Raw genomic sequence first — 24,748 nt, 5'->3', positions numbered from 1 at the left:
ACAGATATATCCAAGAAGCTGTAGTAACAGTAATAATATTTCAGTCAGTCAATACATACCAATTCTAAACCAAGCAATTTTCATTTTAAATCTAGGAAAACTGACAAATTGGTCACATCCCAACTCTGAAACCTAGAGGCCAAACCTAAGAAGTCTAATGATGCTTATCAACACAAAACTATAGAATATATTTTTGATATGCAAGGCATTTTATTACTAGATAGCGTAAAATTTAACTAATTATATTTGTTTGTTTTAAAAAGCCAAATTTTGAAGTCTAAGCTTAAAATAATTGATCAACATGACTCTATTGTAAAATGTATGTTACTTCTGAAGATTTCCAAGCACAAAACACCATTAGATTGTGACAAGCGTAGGAAATGAGCATACTATACCTGATAGTAATCTCTGCTTCATCCCACTGGACCTTGGCAGATGTACTGCCTTCCTTCACTACTCCAAGCAAGGTAGCATGACGTCCAGTTTGCTTGTGTACACATCGACCTCCAACTCTAAGACCAGCATCAACTCCACCAATTACAGCTAGAACAGGCCACACTTCCATACAGAGCATCTTCAACTGCAGTTCTGAAAGGTCAGCCAGACCATGTCTACTATGTTTGCTTTTCTCCTCCTCTTTATTTTCTTTCTCCTCTCTCACTTCATTTTCTTCTCGACTTTGAATTGAGCGACTTTTCTTCAGTTTTTGGCCTGCCTCTTTAAGACACGTTTTGATTTTATTCAGTCTTTCCATCATTTTTTTATTGATGCAGTGTGTCCAACGGTCTGTGCGATGAAGGATACGAATGAGCTGGATAGTGGCTTCTGCGAGCACTGCAGCAACAGGACTACAGATGGGGTCACCAGGTAGCAAATCTCTTGGCGTACCACGCATCTGCATATCACAGATTTTCACCTAAGTGTTTAAAGAGAACAGTTTAAAGGTTATCTTCTCAACGTACCTGAAGAAGCTTGTTTTATAAATACAGGAGTCTCCTGCTGAATAGAAAACATTACTAGCATTGTCTTTTTTTGCCTGGGATCCCTAGGAAACCCACCTTAACACTGATCAAAACCTGCATCCCTTCAAACTCAAGGATACTGAAATTACAACAGTTTGTGGTTTCTCACATAAGACTATCTGGAATTCCTAATACTACATTCTCCCTGGTTTCTGGGGAATGCAATTTTTTGTGTAGAACATTAAATCTGTAAATAATTTCTAAATAATTAAATACATTTTAAATTTAAAACAGATTGCACAATATAGTAATTTATGGAAAGTCTAGTTAGTGTACAAGTAATGTAGTACTATGAATGTCATAAACCAAAATGAGCAGTCAGTGACATTCTCAGCACTTGTTAGCTACCACCCTCACCCTCCAAAACCCCCACTATCCGTAACACTGACACAGAGGAGAACAGAACAGAAAGGAAAAACTTATCCTATTGTTGAGGGTTAAACCTAGTACGGCAGCGAAGTGCCAAACAGCCACTTGATCACTTGCCCCAGAAGGATGGGGAAGAGAATCGGAAGGGCAAAAGTGAGAAAACTCATGGGTTGAGATAAAGAAAGTTTCATAAATAAAAGAGATTTAAAAGACAGAACAAAAAAAAAAAAAAAAAAAAGAAAAACAAGCGATGCAAAATGCAATCGCTCACTATCAGCTGACCAATGTCCAGATAGTCCCCAAGGAACCGAACCCCCTGGCAAAATTCCCCACAATTTTATTGCTGCACATGATGCTGTACTGTATAAAATACTCCTTTTGTCACTTTAAGTGAGCTGATCAGCTGCACTCTGTCCCAGCCTCTTGCCCACTCCCAACCTACTTGCTGAGAGGGACAGAGTGAGAAACCGAGAAAGCCTTGATGCTGTGTAAACACTGTTCAGCAACAGCTGACACACTGCACATTATCAACACTGTTTTGGTCATAGAATCAAAACATAGCACCATATGGGCTGTTACAAAGAATATTGACTTTACCCCAGCCAAAACCAGTACACCTATGCACATTAAGTTACCTTTTCTCCTGGATTACTGCTATAGAACATAACACAAGGATATAACTCTGCTGCATCCACATCTTCAAAAGCTAGTTTCGGCTCCTAGTTAAAAAAAAAATAAAAAAAATAAAAACTCCCAAACTTAGAACACTCTAAAAAGAAAAAACACGAAACATGACAAAGTTAAACCTATATTATAAACCTTGTAAGTACTGAAACTGTCACGTCTTAACGATCATGCTTAGCTTTATATAAAACATCCATGCCAAATTACTGTTGAAAAAAACCACTAAAAAAACCAATTAATTTTAAATACCTCTCCATTTTTACCAAAGGAAATAGTTCTTGCTTCCATATCTAATACGCATGTGATGAAATCTCCTTGAGTAAAGCTGGACAGAGTCAAAGTTTGTTCTCCATTGTGATAAAGGTTACCACTGTAGGCTCTATAGAGCCACATATCTGAGGTAGTGCGATGGTTAAAATCATGTACTGGCCAGCGAGAAACTCCTACACATGTGCCTTCATTGCCTCGATTCTCCTTCACAATGTAGAACTAGCAGGCAAAACAAAACCAAATAAACAAGGAAAAAGTTAAGAATACACATTTTCACACAATAAAGCAATTAAAAGTTTATATATTACGTGCAATGCACATTTTAACTGTTTTACTCAGAAGCTTTTACTAAATAAAAAGTAGCAAGCTAATAAACTAAAATCATGCCCTACCTCTAAAATGACATTTTGATGGATAAGGTCAGTCTTTAACAAGTCATTTAAACTTAACCTACTAGTAATTAAGAAAACTGTATGTAAATACACAAAGAAGTTGAGGTTTTTTCCAGGCACAAAATGTACACATCCAGAAGTTGAGTTACAAGTGCAAAAACTAATATTACAGAAATAAATAAACTTTATTCCTCACATCCACAGTACTTTACACAGATTAAAGTTAAAAAAAAAAAAAAAAAAAGCGTTATATGCTTAAAGATGGTACTAACAAGGACTACAACTGTGTATGTATCTATACCTGTATTCCTAAAAAAATCACTCCAGATGATGTATTAAAAGCTGGTCTTGTCAGTTAGACAGGCTGATGTGTGTTTTTGCAAGAAAATTAAATGTTTCGTGAAGTGTTTTTCTGAAGAAAAAATTCAAGATCTACATATTTCAGTCGGTAACTTCTGCAAGATAATGCATGTTTGTGTTGACCATGGATCTTAGGGACAAGTAGCATCACCTCTACAAATATGCAGCACGTATTCACAACCTACAATCTGTGTTCTGAAATATCCAAATGGCAGTGGCTCAAAAGTAGCCACAAACTCTTCACTTTGGATTGAAAATCATAGAACCATTTAGGCTGGAAAAGACTCTTAAGATCATTGAGTCCAACCATAAACCTAACACTGCCAAAATGTCATTTACTCAAGAATGTTGTCATAAGGGAAAAAACATAGGCAGCTGTTGTTAACAAATCATAGTATATTTCCAAAACAAAGTAAGAGAAGTTAAGAAACACATTTTTATGCAACCTACCTTCCACTGGTAACATCCAGAAGTAACTCCAGTGGATGCTAAACCATATCCTTTACCTCCACTTCCATGAGTTAGAATCTGCCCATTCTCCACTATGCAGCACTGAGCTTTCTCAGGATCAAAGGACACTTCCTGTATGGGAAGATTCTCATCTTCATCCTCAGACTCTCCTTGCTTCTATCAGAAACAGGACAAAATATTTGTCATAAATGCAACCCAGTTGCATTCAGTCAAGAGAAAGTAAAAAACATCATTACCTGTAGCTTCAATTCCTGTTCTTTCTCCTTTATTTGAATCGCATGTTTAGCCTGAGCTATTGGAGTCTCCCACATGCAGTCAGACAGAAGTGAGAACAACCGTTCAACAACCTGGTGTATTGGAATAGAATTCTGATTATTTCAAATCCAAGATGAGGACAACAAACGATATTATATTGCTTAACTCTGCTTTGTAGGTATAAATGTCAAAATATTTAGTGCTCTTATCTACAAATAAGCAAATATCTACACTGAGCCTCACTTGATTTGGATTCTGAACAAAACTAGGAAACATAAAAGTTTAATCAGACGTTTTGAAGAAAAAAGTGTAAAAGGTTATAACAAAATATAAAGACCTGAGCCATCTGATCATCTTCAACGCCAGATTCACAAGCAGGTAATACAGCTTCTAGTACATGAAGTGCAAGAAGCCTAGTCCTCAAATTGCCAACCAAGGGAACTCCTAAAGATCAAACAATATGTTAATAAACCGAAACCAATTTCTGCATCAGGCACACACCTATGATGCCAGCTGCATTCCACCAGTGCACAATTCTCCAAAGTGTAACTTGTGTACATGTACTGAAGTTAGTTTTAGTTGTTCTTTATGTGACACGTGTTCTAACAGGACCTGCTTTTACGAACTGCACTACAGAAATGCAAGTACATTTGTGTACACTTGTGCACAGGGAATACTTTTTAAAAGATCGTACCTGAACAACACTTCTGAGAAGCAATGTTAAGAAGCACTTCTGTCCACTTCGGAGATGCCATTTTTGACTGAATTGCTTTTGAAGACACAACTCTACGCAGGAAAACAAGAAAGTCTCCCAAGTGCAATTCTGCTGCATGTTGCTTTCGGAGGGCAGCTAGGAAGTGAAATTAAAAGTTTTCATTTACTACCTTGTTATTACAATCTTATTAGCAGTCCTTGTTACTGTCGATAAACTGTTCTGTTAAGTAAAAATGCAATGATGAATTATTACGTGATGGCTGGCTATTAACCTTGGCTGCCTGATAGATGCCACCAAGCTGCTCTCCCCGCTTCTGGTCCTCAGCAAAACAGGGGGAGAAAAGATTAAAAGTTTGTGGGTCAAGATAAGGGCAGTGAGATTACTTATCAATTACCAGCATGGGCAAAACAGACTAAACTTGGAGAAGACTAATTTTATTTCTTGCCAACGAAAAACAGAGTCAGATAGTGGGAAACAAGGACAATTAAAACACGTTCCCCTCAACCATCCCTTTTTCCCAGGCTTGACTTCACTCCTACCTAATCTACCTCCCAACCGTTGAGCAGAGCAGGGGGCGTTGTGAGGGGGCTGTGGTCACTTCATAACACTTTCATCTCTACTGCTCCTGCTCCATAATGGGTCACTCCCATGGGCTGCAGTTCTTCAAGAACTGCTGCACTGTGGATCCTTTTCTATGGGATACAGTAGAAAAGTGTTCCAGTGTGGGAGCCCCATAAGCCACAGTTCCTGCCAGAATAGTGTTCTTGCATGGGTTCTCCACCAGCTGCAGCTTCTTTCAAGGCGTATCCACCTGGTCTGGCAGGGATCCTCCACAGGCTGCAGACGGACAACCTGTTTCACCACGGTCTTCTCCACCAGCTGTAGGGGAATTCCTGTTCCAGCACCTGGAGCACCTCCCTCTCATTTCCCTCCTTCTTCACAATTTTAGTGTCTGTAAAGTAGTTTCTCTCACATACTTTCCACTCCTCTCTCACACAGCTGCTGTGCGACGTTTTTTACTCTTTCTTAAATTCGTCATCACAGAGGCACCATCAGTGTCACTGACTGCAGCAGCGGGTCTGTTTTGGAGCTGGCTGAAACTGGTTCTGTCCTCACAGAAGCCACCCCCCTGCAGCCCCCTCCCACTACCAAAACCTTGCCATAGAAATCCGATACACTTGATTATTTATAAGTGTCCCTGTAATATAAAATGTAACCATCTGTTTCTAAGTATGCTTTTGCTTTATGGGGATTTCTGATGCAAAACACTATACTTCCTCACACCCCCAGTTCGTATTCCAAGGCAGTTTTAACAAGAAAATGTTTCTGGAAAGACCTTACATCCTAATTTTTAATTAATTAACTATCTTACGAATTCATCAGCCACTACATTATTTATGAGTGAAGACAGTTATAAGCACAATCAAAAACATATCTACACCTAAAACCAAGCTACAATTAAAAATTTATTCAAACACACAATTTCCACAAAAATTCGAAACGCTCATTAAGGTACTGCAAATTACGTGAAGATACTAGTATTTCAGAAAATCTTCTGTTGACATTTTTTGATATGACAGGGTAGGGTCAACCTCTTCTCATCCACTCAGACTGCAAAATTGCGTAATACAAAGCAAATGCAACAATTCCCTGAATTAAGCTATATTTTATTCGCAGTTTGAAATGCAGATCATTACATTCCTATGACCGCATTTATGAAAAACACTACTACTACTAACTCATTTTTTGAGGAAAACAGTATTCTCCTCCTAATTCTCAATCAGATGGACTAATTTTTATTCTAAATTTGCTCCTATCTTTAAATTGATTTATGCATCAAGTCTATATAAATCTGAACGCAGAACAAAATTATTTGATGATTTTATTTAATCCAATTTACAGAGTTAAGAATGACCCAACAATAATCAAAATACAGTAGAGTGGGTAAGGACCTCAGCATTCAGTCACTTCTTTTATTACATTTTCTGGTATTTCAAAATTGCAATAGAAATTACGCAAGATAATTACCTCTAAAGTCTCTCTTCTCATTATCCCCATTTGAATCTGCCTTTTTTGATTCTACTTCATCTTCCTCACTTTCTCCTTCTCCAAATGAAACCATAAGCATCACTCCAGCTTGTGACAACAAGTTCTTCAGCTGACTGCATAATAAATCCAGCAAAGACTGGACCACCTTTGGGCTCAGTTTGTCAGCATAGGTTCTATACAAACACCAAAAAAATAAAATAAAATAAAATAAAAAAAATTTAAAAAAGGTAAAAGTGAGTATTTGAGAGCTGATCCAAGGAACAATAATATTAGGACACAACTACAAACTCAGTGTAAGTGACAATGCAGCCTAACGCAGCACTAATTGTAATTCATTCTAATTGCACTAGGTTACTTCTCCTCATCCTCCACCATATGCGTGGCAGAGTATTCTTATTTGAACCCTGGTTTTAAGACATTTTTAAACTATCCAGTCTTTGGAATCAAAGAAAACATTTCCAGTACTTCCTAGGGAAAAAAGAACAATTTAGTCAATTAAACATAATCCCACTGCAACTTCCAAAGATGGGGTGTTGTTTTTGCGCGTGTGGGGTTTTTTTGGTGTTGGGTTATTGAGGTTTTTTTTACATAATGGATTTGGCTACGCAATGTGTTGTATGAACACTGAAATTAAGATGCACGTATTGAATATTAAATGATACTCTTGCTCCAAATAGAGCTCTTGCTCCACTGCTTTTTTCTTTACTGAGTTTAACTAAATATTTAAGTGTTGATAGGATTTTGGAATCTTCTTTGGTCTAGCAGAGACCAATATTCCCCAGAAAATTACTTTATATTCTGAAAGAAGTACAATGCGCTGCTCTGAAAAAGTCCTACCACATTATCAGTCTCGCTTTGACACAAATCACTTTTACACAGTAATAGAAAAGCCTTGTCGTATCAACTGAACAGGTCTAGGTACAAAGCCAAACTAGAAAATCGGGAATACTAGGATACAGTGTTTACAGACCATGAAGTTCTAACTATTCTGGTCCAAACTCCACACTGACATTTAACAATATTTATCAGTCTTCCATGCATCTTTCTTATGAATAATGTGACCACTCTTTTTCCCCCCTCCTTCACTTATATACTTCTGAATAACATTTATCATCCTAAAGAAAGTTCACACAAAATAAAAGTTATTTTTAAAGGGCGCTAAAAAGCCTAACGATTACATTTTCTGAAATTAAGGGAGCATTCCACACTTACCCTGTGGTGATAGCGAGGATCTGAAGTAGTCTTGTACTGGCGACTTTCAAAGCTGTGCTTAGCTGAGAAATACCAGTTTTGGGCAGCAACTGCAGTGGTTGTCCCAACATGGTGTCTGTGCCGCACAACTGTGACAGCACATTCAGCAGACCAGTGGAAATGGCCAAGGAGACATCAACAGGCTGATAGTGTACACTTAGAGCAAAGACTGTTACCAACAGAAGACGTTGTTGTGCTTCTAAGATTAAAACAAAGTTGTTTTTAATTAATAAGATGTTTAGAGTAAGAATACTAAAAAAGAAAAACAGCATATTATTTTAAAATAAAATCTAATTAATTAAATTATCAAGTAAAAAGTTAGCCTTCTTTGTCAGACACTCTGAGGTAGTCTTTCTGACGTACCACTGTACCCCCCCGTTCAACTCAATACAACCTCTGTGCTAAGGTTGTCTAAGGAAGAATATCACATAGATCTAGTCTGTTATGTAGATGTTCCGAAGCGGAATCTAAAACAAGAGTATTCTCTCTAGGGTAAAGATAACTGAGTGAAATACATTTTTCTACTTGTACTTCAAGTTGATTCTCATGAAATTTTTTTCAGTTCCATTATAATTGTAAGTGAAACAACAAAAGAATTCAGGTAAGAATGTGCATTAGGGTCTACTAACAAACTAAACTATACAACTCTCTTCTGTACTGAAGCTCTCAGTGCATGTACAAAGGCACTGTGCAGAGTTCCAGCTGTCCCTTAAGGACAGAAGTACACGGTAACATCTGGGTACAGAAGGCCAGGAGAAAAGGCCTTCAAAACAGACAATATGCCCTATTCTTTGGTTTTGGGTTTAAAGAAAGTCCACTTGAATGAAGGAAAAAAGACTGGAGACTTTCCATCTCTTCAGAAAACTGCTTGTATCTGAAAATCTAAGAATTACTTTGAAGTGCTGAAGACATGGGTGACTGTGGATGATTGTAGTACGCGGAACAGAAAGGCTGACAGTACTTACAAGTCTTAAAATAAAAAGAGCTAACGCTTGAAGAAAATTTAGACAGAAAAAGGTTAAAAATATCCTCTCTCTTGGGAAAATAAGTCACTCAGAGACTTTAGTGAATTCTGGTCACTAGTATGAAAGTCTGCTTCATTAAACATATAAGCAATTGTACTGTGTATTACAGGACATATTTTGTAAATTGGTTTTCACTTACCTATGTGATGCTTATTAGCTTGCAAAGCTCTTTCTAATGTAGCAGATAATTGCTGGTAAATTTTGTGCACAGCCACCTGGATTTCAATTTGAATACTTCTCTTAGCTGCTCTGATACCATCCTGGGTCAAACAAACAAACACTTTAAGGACTGACACATTTTTATCACCTAGTTATTGAAACAGTAGAAACTATTAAAGTACATACTTGGTAGTGATGCAATCTTACACTCTCTCCTTTGGCACCTGCATGTCCTACAGTGCCCAAACCAAAGCAGCCAGCAAGAAACTGTAGTCTAACAGAAGTAAGCAATGAAGATGACTGAAATCCTGGTACTTGACGACTTCCCATTAATGGCACACTGCCTTTTTCCTCCATCCCTGATAGAAGCACTAAAATCTGATGAAGTGCTTCCAGACGAAGCTAAACAGAAAGGGTAGGCAAAAGATAGTATTAAGGAAGTAGCAAGTATCCTTAGAAAGCAGATCATGTTCATCTGTAAGTGAGAACGAATGAGGTAGCTGTTTTCTCATTGACCTTTTCTTTTTGAAAAGCGAATTCTTTAAATTTCATTTTAGAGTTTATTTACATAAATCTCCCACTTCCAGTTAAGATATTTTAACAGAAAATAGAGGAAAAATGTCCTTGACATCCTTAATAGACTGAAGTTGGCCAAAGTTTAAAAAAAATTCTATGAAATGAGCATAATGTATGAAGAATTAAGAAAAGGTGATAAACTGAAACTTACCTCAGCCCTCTGCTGCTGCTGCTCCATTGCAATTATTGATGCTTGCGGACTGGTGGACATACTTTCCTCTGGTTCCTTAAATCCTGGCGAGTTTCCCACATCTCCACTTACAAAGCTGACAACATTTTCAATCAAAGTATGAACTCCAAGGGATCTTGAGAGATCAAAATCAGACTCAACAAATGAGCAGGAGGAAGTGTATAACCAATCTCTGCTGTGTTTTAGTCGAGCCCATGAGTCACTTAAAGGTTCCACTTGACTGTGTATTGCTCCTAAAGATACACATAATGAAGTCTCATAAATTCCAGTTCACCAGTAAATTCCAGTTCTTTGACAGTAGGTAAAAAATGAACTGCTGCTATTCATACAGGTGGAAAAATGGATATTCATGTTAATTATACCATGCATTAAGCAACTTCGAGCAAAACACTTGATTTAAATGTACAGCAATTTCCATAAAGGAAAGGCTGTATTTTTTTAAATTATGTTAAGCAGTTTTGCAACACGCTGCCAACTGAGAAAACAAAAAGATAGAAGCCACTCAAACTGCTCAGCTTAAAGCTAGAACACTGAATAAAAATGCTTTGCAGCTAAATTATAAAACAGTAAAGAAAAGATCTGCTATACAACAGAAATTGTGCACTTTGGATATTTCTTTTAAGGTCTAACTAGAAAACAACAGTTTTGAAAAATGACAATGTTATTTTGGATGAAATGTTTACAGAATTCACTTTTGCAGAATAGAAAATTTTTATTTTAGACTAACAGAGAACATTTACTTTGCTGTGATTCAAGATAAATATATACACATATATTAAATAGAACTATATGTTTGCTACTTGGCAATTTCACAAGTCTATTTTCAAGTATTCCCTATTACATCAGCATGTCATTACGCTACCTGAAACTTTACCATCAGTAATAAATGTACTTCTTCAAATGAGCATCAGTAATCAATCTGCAGTGCTGGAATTTATTTATCACCATATATTTGATCTCATTTCCAAAAGAGTCTTGCTAGAACCCTATCCCTGGCACAAATAACTGCTATGTCACTGAAGTCATACCTTCATCAGCAGTTAATTGATATGCATTAGTTAAATACACATATCAACACAGAAGGTGGTATTTTATTATTTTTGTACATGCTGTTTGGAGCATTTGCTGACTTGGAGCTATGAAAGGTATTACGAGAGGGCAGAGTCTGCTCAAAAGAACTTTGCATCTGTACAGACAGATAGCGTCTGAAGACCTATATGGAAACCTAATGTATGTTTAAATTAACTTCGAAATTCTAGTTTGAATTACCTTAAATAATCTGCATAAATTTTTAAATATTAATGTCTCTTGTGCACAACAAGGTACAGATATCATTTGGAGATTCACAACTCATTTATAGTACTTGTACAAATCTACATTAACACTTCAGTTTTTAAAAATCTGTCTGCCGGGTACCAGTCTTAAAAATTATTAAATATAGCCATTTTCAGGCAAAAGTCATAGAAATTCATCTGTTCAAAGCTTTCTTTCATCAATGAGGTCAATTTCCAATGGTAATAGCTCGATACCAGCTTCAGGACCTCCTTTAAACACTTCCTACCTGCAGCAGCTCTGTAAGCAGCTGCTCATAGGAACAAGCAAAGACAGACACATCAGTTTTTAAATTAAATACAACTGTCCTAGCAACTATTCTGCACCATTCTTTTCCTGTGGTAAAGGCAAAATGCTATTATTCTGTCAATCAGTGTGCATCTGTATGTCACAGTCTGCACCTTCACACAACTTACAAATTCAAAATAATGTGAAATTTTGCTTTTCCTTTTTAAGTTAGGTAGTTAAACTCCACTTAGACGCCCAAAAATTTAATTGTCACATCTATGAATGATGAAAACTTGTTCACATCTCATTTCCCTTTTTGTAAATAACGTTTGTGTGCATTTGTGCGGTATTCCTTACACTTGCTACTTAACAGATTGCAATGGCTTCAGAAAAAACCATCACAGTACTTAGATCATATTAGCTACTTGACAAAAATATACACACAAATTTATTTTGCATAATACAAAGACTAAGTTTAAATAATACTTTTCAAAATATGGTCCTAATTTCTGCTGGTTTATGTAACACAGCAATACTACCCGGTTTGCAGAGAACAATCTATTTTGTTGTGTTCACTATGAAAGAATTTAAATAAATTACTCAATTTTACAATTTATACCTGGTGACAATATTGAAATCTAAAGGAAAGACAGATACTATCTTAATCTTATTTTTATCTTAATCTTATGATACTTGTTTTAAAGCTCTCTATTAAAAGCTAAGTTATATGCTGAAGGGGCAGGTGAGAAACATAAGATAAATGGGACAGAGTAGAATAAAAGGGTGCTGAAATACTTTTTAATGTAGGAAGGAGTTTCCTAGCATACGCATGGTGAACAGAGCCCAGGGGAGAGGATAAATGAAGCTCCAAATTTCCTACAGGAAGCACAGCTAAACCATTACCAAGTCCACAAAATTTTGCCTACATAGCAATAACTATTTCAAAAGCCTCCTTAAGCCTTACGGCCTTTCAACAGCAGGAGAGCTTAAAGTATCCCAAAGTGACATTAGCTTCCTATCCTCTACCTGTCCTACGTGACGCTATGCCACCATGAAGCACAGCATAGAATCAAAGGATTTATAAAGAAACAAAAAGCAGTTCCAACGTCTTAAATCATAAGCTTGAGATCTTTCAAGGATTAACAGAACATCAGAAGAAAATCTCGTTTCAATAGTCAACAAATCTTGTAAGAAATAAACCCCACCATATATTGATAAAAACCTAAACTATTTCATATTTGGAAAACAGATGAGGTCTCAGCTAATAATTTTAGTATTAAACGCAAGAATGTTCAAATGTAAGAATGATTTAAAACTGTTTCATATTAGGAGAAAAATCCAACAATTATGAAATATAGATTAAATGTAGAGCAAGACAAGTTATAACTAAAAGTATTGAGTTTAAAAACAGAGATGTCAGAAGTCAAAGCAGTACACTTTAGAATTAAAAACATTTAAGAATTAGGGCACACAAATTTAAAACAAAGTATTTTTTTTTCCCTTGAAGATGTTAAATATCAATAGAAAAATCAAAAGTATGGTTGTATATTAGAGCTTAGCTTGATTCTGTGTAATATCAATTACACAGAATTGATTGCAGCTTAGCACTTCCATAAGCCTCTACAATCACATGAAGAATTGCACATAAGAACAAACTTTAAGCTTACAGTTAAAAAAAAAGTTTACTTGTCCTTATAAGCCAGCTTGTAATAATGAATTTTCTAAATGAATGTGGCACAGCTGCAATACACACTTCATAAAACATAAAATATGTAGGGAAGCTATAAAGACAAAAAAATAAACATGCCATCAGTTACTTGCTTGAAGCTCTTCTTTTTTCTGGGGCTCAACTGGCCAAAAAGGAGTAAATACACTACACCACACAAGGATCAGAAGACAAAAGCAGACATTTGAAACAGAAAATAACACATTCACAAAATCTCTTCCTCACAGTATTCTGACTTAGACTTAAATGATCAGTCTCATTTCAACCAATACAACAGTATATCAAGCAGTAAATTTTGGGTTAAAAAAATATTTACTCTTGTTTTGAATTAGTATAGCCCAGGTAACAGACTTCCTAAATTCTCCACCTTCTTTTCAGATTGGAAAAAAAAAAAATTCCCTTTAACACAGTAATACACATATACCAAGACATATTTACATCCCTTGCTCGAACACAATATTTCAACTTCAAAACGCAGAACTCATATTATTACCTATTACAGGTACACAAAATTATTCCAATTTAATTCGGATTTCATTTCAGCTGCTGGTTTTTTTCAGAGTTGCCAGTAAAGTACCACAGAACACACAAGCACACTGAATTCAGTGAATTAAGATTTATACAAAATTAGAAGACCCAAGACTGGAGGACTCTCCTTTATCTGCCTAACTATATTTATGATTTACTGTTGAGTATCTAATGCAGTGCACAGTATACCACAGGCACTGTACAGGAAAGGTACAACATTTTGAGGCACACACTCTGGATCTGCACAACTGAAAAAGATTAATGTAAGCAACTAAAAAACCCCAGAGGGAGGGCTTAGATAGGAGGGGAAAATAATAATATGCTCATCATCCCTTCTGGCAAAAGTAGTGAAAAAGACTTTTTCTGCTGGAATGGAAGGAAAAGTTTACTAATTCAGAAATAACTAAATAATAGCAAGGAACAAGATACTTAAAGGATCCTCAGGTTGAAGCAGGAATACCTCAGTCATATTTCTGACCAGACAGAATAAACGAAGGAAGAAGGTAATTAGATTAAAGATTGGACTGAGTGGCTAAGACATTGAATAAAAAGAGAATCCTTTCCTTCCATGCTCACCTGCAAGGCCATAGGAACAACTTACTGTATGAGTAGTTTTTCTACTCCTAGTTTTCTATATTGCAATTTCTAAATAGAAACAGCTTTCATATCATAAAAATCAGACTATAATCAATACTGACATTCAATTAATAAGGAAATGCAATCTGAATTTTCAATAATGAGTTGCTGCATTCAATAAACAGAAGTTCTAAAACAAGTCAGTTCACTCCACAAGAATTTGTCTCTTGCCTGTTACAAAAGAACCACTCACCTATACCCTGTACACACTACACTTTGACAACTTCGCAAAGGTCAAATACTCTGCATAGAGTAGGGCTGAGGACAAATTAACCCTACAAACCCTCAGCTGGTAACAGTATGTGTGGCCAAGGTTCTGTAACAGGTAGTGTGGTTAAATTCTACTAAACTTGTTAAGAAGAGACAGGAGGAACCTCATGTCCATATATTAAGATTTTTTTAATGACAATGTCCTTTCAAAAGGAAAAAGTCTCCAAAATAGCATAGCCAACACACACACAAAAACCCCAACAAACAACAATGATGATAGAACGAAATTTCTTCAGGAAAAAATCTTCCCAATTATCTCTGCTATCAACTTCCTCCACACAGTTTACAGAGACACACTTAAAAGAACAAATATTTTCAAGGGAATGCTGCAAACTGCAGGAAGATATTATGCTAAAAACCACATATAAAAGGAAACATGTTTTAATTTTTTTAATAATAAACTTCAACTGAAAGAAATTAGAAGTGGTTCCTATGGTTCTTCTGAATTACTCCCCTTATTGTTTCCCATCTAACACTGCCAACTGTACATTCAATGCAATAAAAATTTGAAAAGTTCAGCTGTAAGTCCTTTATAAAGCAACAGTGGTTGCTGCTGTTTTGTAGAAATATAGACAAGAAAAAACAGGTGGTTTTACATTATGTTGATTGTAATTCAAGAAGTGTTTCCCACGTATGCTTCTGTTGTAACGCATGACTATCCTCTGCACTCAAAATAGAGACCTTCTCTAGCATCTCTACTGCAAACATGTTTTGTTCCTCTCCTCTCTTCATTTAGAGGAACATAAAACCTTCCACATCTTCCACTCAAAAGCAGATCATATGTGGAAGTCTTAAGAGCACAAGATACAAACATGAATATGGGAAGAACATCTCAAAAAAAAACCTCCTAACAAATAAAAATGTGCTGTTCATTTCTCACCAAGATGTCTATTGGTTGCTTCAGGGGAATCTGACTTTGGTGGCACTTGAAAATTCAGTTGGAGAACATCTTGAGGAACAATATTGTAGTCTTCTATAGCTCACCTCTTCTGTAGCAGTTTACGTGCCATAAACAAGAAACTAGGCTTTTTCTAATCCTTCAATTGTTAACAAACATAGCAAATTCAAATGCAGACAGCTCATTCTCATGGAAGTCAATCCCCTCCCAGCAACTCAGGATGGAGAACAGCATAATGCAAGTACGCTATAAGAATTCAGACTTCTCCTATTCTTCAAGCTGAGGTAACAGTGAACATAAATGTCCCCTTTATTAGTCACAGCATATCACAAGAATAAAGATGAAACTGAAGGCGTTTTACCAGTCAAAACATTCTTGACAGGCACTGCAGTATCTCTAGCACTTCAGTGTGCCATGTTACAAGGGGTGGACAATCCAAAATGGCTGCAAGTTACACCCTCACCAAACACTGGGGCATGCTTCAGTTCTAGAAAATAACTAGGATTCACAAAACCAGACATTTCATAAGAAATTAAAAACCTAAAATAGCACCGAGCTAAACAGCTCGTCCACTCGATCACATAGATCTTTTTCTGACTTCGATATAAGTATCAGGAATGCTTCCCCGTAAATGAATCCTGCATTCACTGGATGAATCTGGTATTGAGTGTCAACCAAAACTGTCATTTATATCATCCAGCACAAGTAGAAAAGTTTTCATTATTGTATGCTGACTAACTTCCAGTTGACAAAACCAGAGAAAAGTCTCTAAGTACCATGAGACAGCAAAATAAGTCCTCCAGTACAAGAAAATGGATATCAGTACATGCTGTGACAGTGCTCAGTTTGCAAGTGAGCTATTTGAGCTTCTTTAGGTCTGGATAGATCAACTGCATTTACCGTAATTCCTCCTCAGCATTACACCTGGTGCAGAACCTTCTTCTGTAATAAAAAGCTTCTATAAACTGGTTGGTTAAAGTCTATTCTTGCATTGTTCTTTACTTCCTGGAGCCCGTGACCAAAACAACCTCATCAGTCTAACCAACAGTTCGTGAACCATAATCCATAAGATACAGTGTATCTCAGATCTAACTCAAGATGATTTCCTGGATTACTTTTAGGATACAGAGGAAAGTGAGTGCAGAGTTCTGGGTCAGATTAATGGCAAAGCTAAAAATGGCGGCTTCAAAGAATACACTGCAGATCAGAGTGCTGACTGAGGCTATCGGATCTTCTAACGCTGAGCATGCCAACATACATCCTGCTGTCACAGCATGAACAGCTCTACTAAATTTCTTTACTTGCTCAGCAGGTTCAATTGATTACCCACGTACAAGGAATTCCTGTCCACATTATTTACAAATTGAGGTGTAATGAGTGTTGCCACTGATAGTTTGCTTTACAGTTCAATAGACTTTAAAGCAAGCAACTTCTCAGTACTCTGCTTAATGACGAAGGCTACTACACTAGAACTCTCACATTACCTAACAGTACTAAGGCTTCTGTAATTAAACCATATCATAACCCAAGCTAATTCTTGTTAACTTCTTCCCAAGATTTTCACAGATACAACAGACGTAAGCTGTGATTATAACAGAGATTCTGCACCATCCAGAGTGGTGGGAGTTTTTGGTCTCTGTGTAAACAAACATCCTTTGCTCCCTCTGCTACCTTCTGTGAAGAAACTCATTGAGATTCCCCAGAATGAAGCAGCAAGGAAAAGCAGTACAAAAGCTAAAAATCTGATTTATATTGCAGTAATAGAAGAAGCGGTGGCTTGGTTCTGTAGATGAGCTGGTGTTGAGAGGATGTAAAAATTGAAGTGGTATTTTCTGGATACGAGTTCTCCCTGTTCAAGTATATTTTACAGTAAAAGCTCACTGTTAGCAAAAGAGCAGCATGTTCTCCTTGATAATGAACTTCTCTGCCAATTTTTTCTTGATGAAGTCACGCGAGTGAAAACAGAATGAAAGTTCCTAATCCACCCGACCTCACAGAAATCCTCACTTCCTTCAAATTCTAGAAACTAGAATAAATAGTTATAACCCAGGAAATACTATAACCAAGCCACAAAGCAACAGAAATTAGCACAAAAACCAGTAGGTAATAATTATTTAAAATGTTATTTTTAAATACTCAGTTTTAATATCCTGATTGCCACTGTGTACTTTATTTAATTGCAAACACATTTTAACTTAAGAAATACTAACATATTTATCAGGTCATTATTCACTAGGTAAACAGTAAAACTTACCCCTCTTCCTATGTGATGATGCCAAATCCAAATCAACATTTCGTCTTCCACTCTAGATTAAAAGATTGATAAAAGTCTCATTTCTTTAGGTGAATGTATGTGGTGCACAATATTTGAGTATTTAAAATGCATCCCTTATCCATAAAAGTGTGAAAATTAACAGAGCTATAGTAATTTCAATTGGTGTTTTACCACCATTACTTACTCTTAACAATGGTGGTTATCAGAAGAGATCTCTATGCTGAAACACAGTACCAAACCAATGTTTAAGATGTACTTCCCACTTAAATACTATTGATAATCTCTAAAGACATAATGCTAGTTTACTTACCAGTGAATAACCTTCCTCATCTGATTCTGGCTGAGATAAATCAGATTCACTTCTTGATTTAATCAGTCTGTAGCTTGAGTTTGCATGGATTGAGCGACTTTCTGCAGTAAGACTTTCACTCCTGCTTCAGGTGCACAACACATGCATGCACACAGACCCACACACAGAGAGAGAAAGAAAATACTGTTATTAGGCAAAAGTAACATTTGATAGTCAAATTTCACAGGTACCACAGTTTTATCTGGGAGCAGACTATCACAGAACATCACAACACCACACCAAACAGGAAAAAAAGGGGTCTGATAGCTTCAATTATTATGCTTATAAACAGTATTAGTAAACTCTGTTACTTTTTAACGTCCTTATTGGTCAACTGAACAAATGGTAACCTCAAATGACTTATCATTCAAGCGCCTTGGTAAGTATTACATACAGTATACAGAAACACTTCTGAGCTGACAGGACAAGAAAAGAGACAAAGTAAGTGGGTGAAAAAGCACTGAACTTGTTAAAAACCCACCCATAAACTGCATCCTAAAGTTAATATGCTGGAGATTAAAGCCACTTTGATAATGACAGAAGCAGCCACCAATGCTTTAGAGGGACTAGATTTCCAAAAAGACGCAAAAAGAATAAAAGGGTACTGAATATATATAATCTCCCTCTGAACTCCCTGTGAATATCTTCATTTAAAATATCAGAGCAGAGTTTCTGTACACTAGAAGCTTAAGTAGGCTCAGGCATTCACTAGTAGCACCAGCTACACAATTCCCGTGTCAATACACACACACACAAAGATTTCTAGAATAAAAGTTTAAATGGATCAAGTTTAGAATAAAACTGTGTTACCAAGAGTATCTCAGGCTATGAAAGTTAAAATACATTAGTTAGTACTTCTACTATTTAAATTATACACTTCTATTCAATTAGCTGCATGGCTTTACTTCGTTATTCTCCTGTATCCAACAAGAGTGTCTTACATATGCCAATATGTTAGGAATTTAAAAAAAATACAAAAAAAACCCCCAATCATCAATGACACTTTTTTTCACAAAAGGCTTTGAAACTTTTGCTTTTAAAGATATCCCACTTTTTTTTTTTTGGACACTACTATATAAGACCGTTAAATTCAAGAAAATACAAACATGGTAATAAAAATCCCAACACATAAACAAATCTTAGGAAAAATGAAGACTTTTTCCAATTACCTCAGATTATCTGTACCTCTGATGATCTGGACTTCATTACTTCATTATTTATCACTAAACCCAAAGTAAATATGGTCCACATAAAATAAAACTCTTATTAATGTTTAGTTAATGTGGACAAAGAAAACTGACAAAAATCACTATTCCCAACAAAAACATAACATTGCTCTAGGCAAAAATATTCTTTTTTTTTTTTTTTTTTTTAAAAATCCTCAGAGGAAAACTGAGGTATTTAATCAATTATAAAGGAAGCAGAGAAGAGTTAACAAGCAGACAGCAAACCCCACCTTGTCATAAGCCCAGTCCCCTCAGGAGCAGTAGAGGGAGGTTGCTGTAACTGTCCATCCTCCCTTCGTTTCTGGAGCTCCTCGATAACAGGGCTTACTCCCAAGATCAACAAAGCACATCTGTGGATCACAGAGTTGCATGCAGCAGTATATACATCTTGACCTTCTGTCAGATCAGTGCTGATTCTTCGTTCCTGCTGAGACTGAGGAGGGGGATCATCAAGTCTAGTCCCTGTGCCAGTGTTCATCCTATCTCGATCCCGACTGCGAGCTACTTCACGGACTGATAGGAAACACTGAAATATTTCTGTAACATGCAACACAAAAAGAAGGTGTTAACTTCTAGACAAATCTACATATAATGAATATTCATCTACATCTTGGGCCAAAAACTGCCCCACTACAAAGAACAACAAATATTTTTTCCAACAGAAAAAGCATACATTAATGATACAAAGCTATAAAAGAAATCATGCAAACAGGTTAAATGAAGTATCTACACAATTTTAAGTTTAAAATGAAGAGGACAATGCAATTTGACAGAACGCTAAACACTCTTTCGGTGTCTTATTGCAACCCAAATCCTGATTGGACAGCATCAAAGAGAAAGATTATTTCACATTTGCCTTTCAGCAGATATATATGAAAGCAGCACTTCCGTAAATCTGTATCCCAGACACCAGTGTATCTGTAATTCAATACTGAAACAGTTTCAGGCTTTTATTAGCTTTGGTCTGTACAATGAAGATCCTACCAAAATTCTTCGTCTTCACTTTGCTTAATTCTGCTGTGGTCTTAGGTGCTAAATTCTTCTAAAGAAGCTGTGTGAGAGACCACATCATTTCTGTCCAAAGACTTAAAGCTCATTTTAATTTTAAAGATTCAGTTCCCCTTTGGAAAGGCAAAGGTAAACCCAAACAATTCCTTCACCGATATCAATAGTTAGAAGCCAGCAAGGAACCAAGGACACAAACAGAACTCTGTGTGTCAGTAGCTTCCCTTACGATCTCCAGTAAAAGAGTCATCATCTTCCTACTTATTTGTGCACTTAACACCCCTGGGTGTCTGGATATTTCTGGATACATTTCCTTTATTGTACCCAGAAACCCTATCCAGGTACAATTTGAGAACCCTGAGCATTTGCCCAGGATAACTTCATAACAAACAGCAAGAGTATATTGTATCTACTGAACAGGTAACATGTGTACACCTTCTAGAACCATAAATCATCTCACGAATATACACTTAAACCCATAGCACACTTTCAGGAAAGCCTACTGCATTGTGGAGGTAATGACACATCACATAGAAACTGAGGGTGTAACACACATTGTGGACTATAAGATCCCAAAGAGGAATATGGGAACCCTAATGGGGAATATAAACACCGTTAGCAAAATGGATAATGACAACAGATGCTGGAAAAAAGATAAACATTCTAACAGTATCTGGAGGAACAATATTTGGGAAAAAATATATATATATATGTATCTATGGAAAATATTTCAAGTCAGTTATATTTTTAAGCTAGATACATGCTACAATAATTTGTGAAGGCTAACTTGATTTCCATCTTTGAGAAGACTAGGGTAACAACAGAAAAACAACTGAGTGTAACTGTATGTTGCTTCACTAAAATTGGAAAAATTAAGGATTAACTACCCCATTGAACCTCATTACAAGCACAAGTCAGCACAACAACAGTTTGGGAAGTTCACCTTTTTCAAGCTATCTTCTGAAGAATCGAACAAGTTTTTTAGAAAACCCATGAGAAACTATTGCAAATAGTGTTACAAATGCTAAACTTTGACTAAAATCTCCACGTTTTTAACAGACTCAAGAAGAGATATTCAAAGGTACAAAAGAATTCCAATTTAGTCAGCCCAGTTATCAATAGCAGTTTTGTTTCCAAACTTCAGAATAACATTACCCTTCAAAGCTTATCATATACAAGAATAACACATACAGACACAACAAAAATTCTGTATATAAATACTGACGAAAACTCAGAGACCTACTGAACAGAAGTTCAGTAAAAACAATATGAAATGTGTTTTTCTTGTAGATGGTGCATATAAGAAGTTTTGGAATATGTCAAATGCCCTGCAAATTGCCCATAAAGGCAGTTCGCTTGCCTAGTGCTCACAATTCCTTTGTATCAAAAGACTTTTCTGACCCAGTAAAACCACTACACCATTTTATAAACATAAACTTCTCACAATGCTTGCGCAGAACAAATCTTTAAAATAATTTCACCTCTGAGAGAAAAATATTTTGCCTTCCAAAGCATATTACATTATTGACATGCATAATTAGTACTTACTACCAGCTGTCATAACTTCATGTTCTCTTTCCTCCTCTTCATCTTCTTGTTCTGGGTGTCCCTCTTCTCTGTCGCGTTCTGCCTGCTCCTCCATTTCTGCTTCTTCATCAATTGTACGAGTAAAAGAATGTTCTTGAGTATCAACATCAGCAGATTCTTGGTTATCCAGCATCTTGATTAAAAAATATATAGATACAGTGAAATTGATTGTCACCAAAATGAAAGATGAACATAAAATGACACAGGTATTTAATAAGTTTCCTTCCTATCAGAAAGATGAAATGAAACACATGTACATCCCAAGATCAAAAATTAGCACGAGGTGCATAAGAAGAATAATAGTCTTAGAATTTGAATTTTAAAAATCTTTTTGATTGAGTAGATATATCTGGGTTGATGCTTTTCTTTCAATTTGAGGATGTAAGTGCTGACCAGTAAAATACTGGTGGAGGCCCCATCTCTGGAAACGTTCAAGGCCAGGCTGGATGAGGCTCTGAGCAACCTGACCTAGTCAGGGATGTCCCTGCTCCTTGCAGGGGGGTTGGACTAGATGACCTTTGAAGGTCCCTTCCAACCCTAACCATTCTATGATTCTATGATTCTACTTACTACCTAACAAACAGTATTCCAATGCAGGAAATAGCTTTAGACAACTTGAAGAAGGCAAAGCTTTCCATATAAAACATAGTTACATTAGAGGTTTTAGAATACGTTAGAAGGTAATTAATCCTAGAAGTCTTGGGACATACACATCCCACCATCATAATTCATCTGCCCTCTCCTGGCAGCCTTCCTTTCAAAAAAAAATAGGTGCTCTTGGTAGCAGCAGATCATGGTCACCATTTTTCTGGCGCCTCTTATTTGTTCTCATCATTCTATCATTAAGTCTGTTCTACTATACAAATGCAAAACATCTATTTTTTTTCCCAGTAGCATTAATATTTTCTTAATACACAGTAAGGCCTGATGAACTGAAAAGAGATTTACAGTCTTACCCATCTGTCCCTTGAGGATGATCTAGTCTGAATAAGTTCCATATTCTTGCAGGCAAGCAAGCGACTCCGAACTTTATATACACAACGGTATACTTCTGCCAAGGCTTTGCCAGGCTGGTATCTACAAAAAAGAGAACCGAAACAGAAAAAAATCATACAGACTTTCTTTCAAAAATTGAAGTTGAGCTTTTAAAAGCAGCTTTTAAGTTACTTGCCTGCTCTCACCACAAGCTTGACTAAGTAAACTTGTATGTTTCAGAAGAGCTGCAAGAACAAATCTGGACACAGTATCTAGGAGTGATTCATTACTTAAAGTTGCAGTATCCCAATCTGAAAATAGAAAGGATTCATCAAAACTGGCTACTATTTCCAACAAAATATATTTTCAAAGACATCTTTTAAAAAAAAAATCCTCATCCATTTAAATCTTTCAATTTAGAAGTAGTTTGAATGCTTAAGAAATGTTTAGCATCAATAACTCATAAACACACCACTTCAAACAAACGCGGTTTGGTCTGTTAAAGGTACCTAACAGTCAGTCAAGGGTGGGCAAACAAACTGCCACCAGAGACTCAGACAGTTGAACTTTGGGTGCAACCTCTCCTTCAAGCAAGGATACTGAAGTGGAGCTCTTCTCACCGAGCTGCTGATTTACATGGAATTTGCTTGGAAACACACTATATTTGAGACTTTCTGCTCTTTGGCACAGGGTTGAAACCACATTCAAGAATTATTTTGCAGACTCACATATGATGAAAAAGCCTTATCTCCAGTAGGAAAGCCAACTGTTAATGCAGGGACAAGCTTCACTCTAATATTAACAAGAGACATTTTCAGGTCTCAAAATGAATGTTTGTTCAGTATTTTCAGAAACTAAATTTTTCATTTCAAAGTATTTTTTCCCTATTTTAGAAAAAATTCTTACAAAAATAATATTGTTCTACCATAAAATAACCGAATTGCCAAGCAACCCCCACAAGGCACCATAACTTTCCATGGGGAAAAAAAATATTTCTGCCCCACTTCCTTACAAACAGCTTCATAATATTTTTTCAATAAAATATTATCTACAAATCCTTGCAAACTGCTGTAGAAATCACGAAAAAATTACCCGGCCACATAAAGTTTAGTCTAACACACCTATTCCTCAGCAAGTTCCATTACTTTGCATTTGATGCTATGCTAACCAACACCAGACAACTTTCAGTCAGCTTGCATTGTGAACAGCACATACATGCACTTCTAAAATACTCAACTTCATAACAAAAATAATACATATTAGCCCAATCATCTCAGATTTTGCAAACAGACAACCAGCATTTTTTACTGTAATTCCTACTTCTGTGGAATTCTGCAACAAAATTCTGTGCTGCTGTCAACAGGCACACAGCACAATTTTCTGTTGTGTCCACCTGGCCTAGCTTGGCCAGAGCTATGGAAAATTATCTCCAGATTCAGTAGAGAGTTACAGTACAACCACAACACTTCGTGGATTTCATCAAAAGGAGACCTGGGAAGCTTGAGTAGGAACCCAGACTTCAGGCAATAAGCATGAAGAACCATTAATACTGTAAGGCCAGCCTCCAAGAGACTTGAAAAACAAAAGATTACTTACCCTCCTTCATCCCATTCCTAACATATTTTGCCAGTTACTTTGCCTTCCCCCATTTCCTCCCCATCAATTTTTCTTTTTAATTCCAAGTTTCACCCTGCTCTACTAGGAAAATAGAGACACCAGCAACTCAGTAAGCAAACAAGAGTCTCTTTTTTCCAGTTTGGAGGGAAAAAAAAAACCATTGAACTACATGTTTGCCAAACACTGGAATCAATGTCAAAAATAAGCAACAGAAAAGCAAAAGAAAGACCATGGAACATGACAATAAACTAAGTTTATTATGTTGCAGAATTAAAAGTCATTGCCAAAGAAAACAGCAGATTCTGCTA

The 24,748-nt window shown here is 36.4% G+C and overlaps 1 protein-coding gene across 8 annotated transcripts in view; it reads right to left on the bottom strand.

Annotated features, from left to right (window-relative positions):
* HERC1 (HECT and RLD domain containing E3 ubiquitin protein ligase family member 1) overlaps positions 1–24,748 on the bottom strand; it is a 102,109-nt gene that overhangs the window by 38,906 nt on the left and 38,455 nt on the right. For 7 of the 8 annotated variants that reach the window (XM_086756864.1, XM_086756857.1, XM_086756863.1 and 4 more), the window contains exons 20-37: positions 23,020–23,134; positions 22,805–22,925; positions 21,810–21,981; positions 19,487–19,793; positions 17,992–18,112; positions 17,661–17,712; positions 9,750–10,021; positions 9,209–9,424; positions 9,003–9,123; positions 7,800–8,037; positions 6,567–6,760; positions 4,518–4,673; positions 4,161–4,267; positions 3,805–3,915; positions 3,548–3,724; positions 2,325–2,564; positions 2,027–2,110; positions 396–916 (exon numbers count right to left, since the gene is read on the bottom strand). In XM_086756864.1, the coding sequence (XP_086612990.1) occupies positions 396–916; positions 2,027–2,110; positions 2,325–2,564; positions 3,548–3,724; positions 3,805–3,915; positions 4,161–4,267; positions 4,518–4,673; positions 6,567–6,760; positions 7,800–8,037; positions 9,003–9,123; positions 9,209–9,424; positions 9,750–10,021; positions 17,661–17,712; positions 17,992–18,112; positions 19,487–19,793; positions 21,810–21,981; positions 22,805–22,925; positions 23,020–23,134 (3,325 nt within the window). The remainder of the gene's footprint in view (positions 1–395; positions 917–2,026; positions 2,111–2,324; positions 2,565–3,547; positions 3,725–3,804; positions 3,916–4,160; positions 4,268–4,517; positions 4,674–6,566; positions 6,761–7,799; positions 8,038–9,002; positions 9,124–9,208; positions 9,425–9,749; positions 10,022–17,660; positions 17,713–17,991; positions 18,113–19,486; positions 19,794–21,809; positions 21,982–22,804; positions 22,926–23,019; positions 23,135–24,748) is intronic. The other variant, XM_086756860.1, reaches the window with a different exon arrangement.

Source organism: Chlamydotis macqueenii, chromosome 12, assembly GCF_036417535.1.
Source record: "Chlamydotis macqueenii isolate bChlMac1 chromosome 12, bChlMac1.mat, whole genome shotgun sequence".
Classification (NCBI taxonomy): domain Eukaryota; kingdom Metazoa; phylum Chordata; class Aves; order Otidiformes; family Otididae; genus Chlamydotis; species Chlamydotis macqueenii.
The sequence above is the reverse complement of the archived record's forward strand: the minus strand, read 5'-3'. Positions and strand labels throughout refer to the sequence as shown.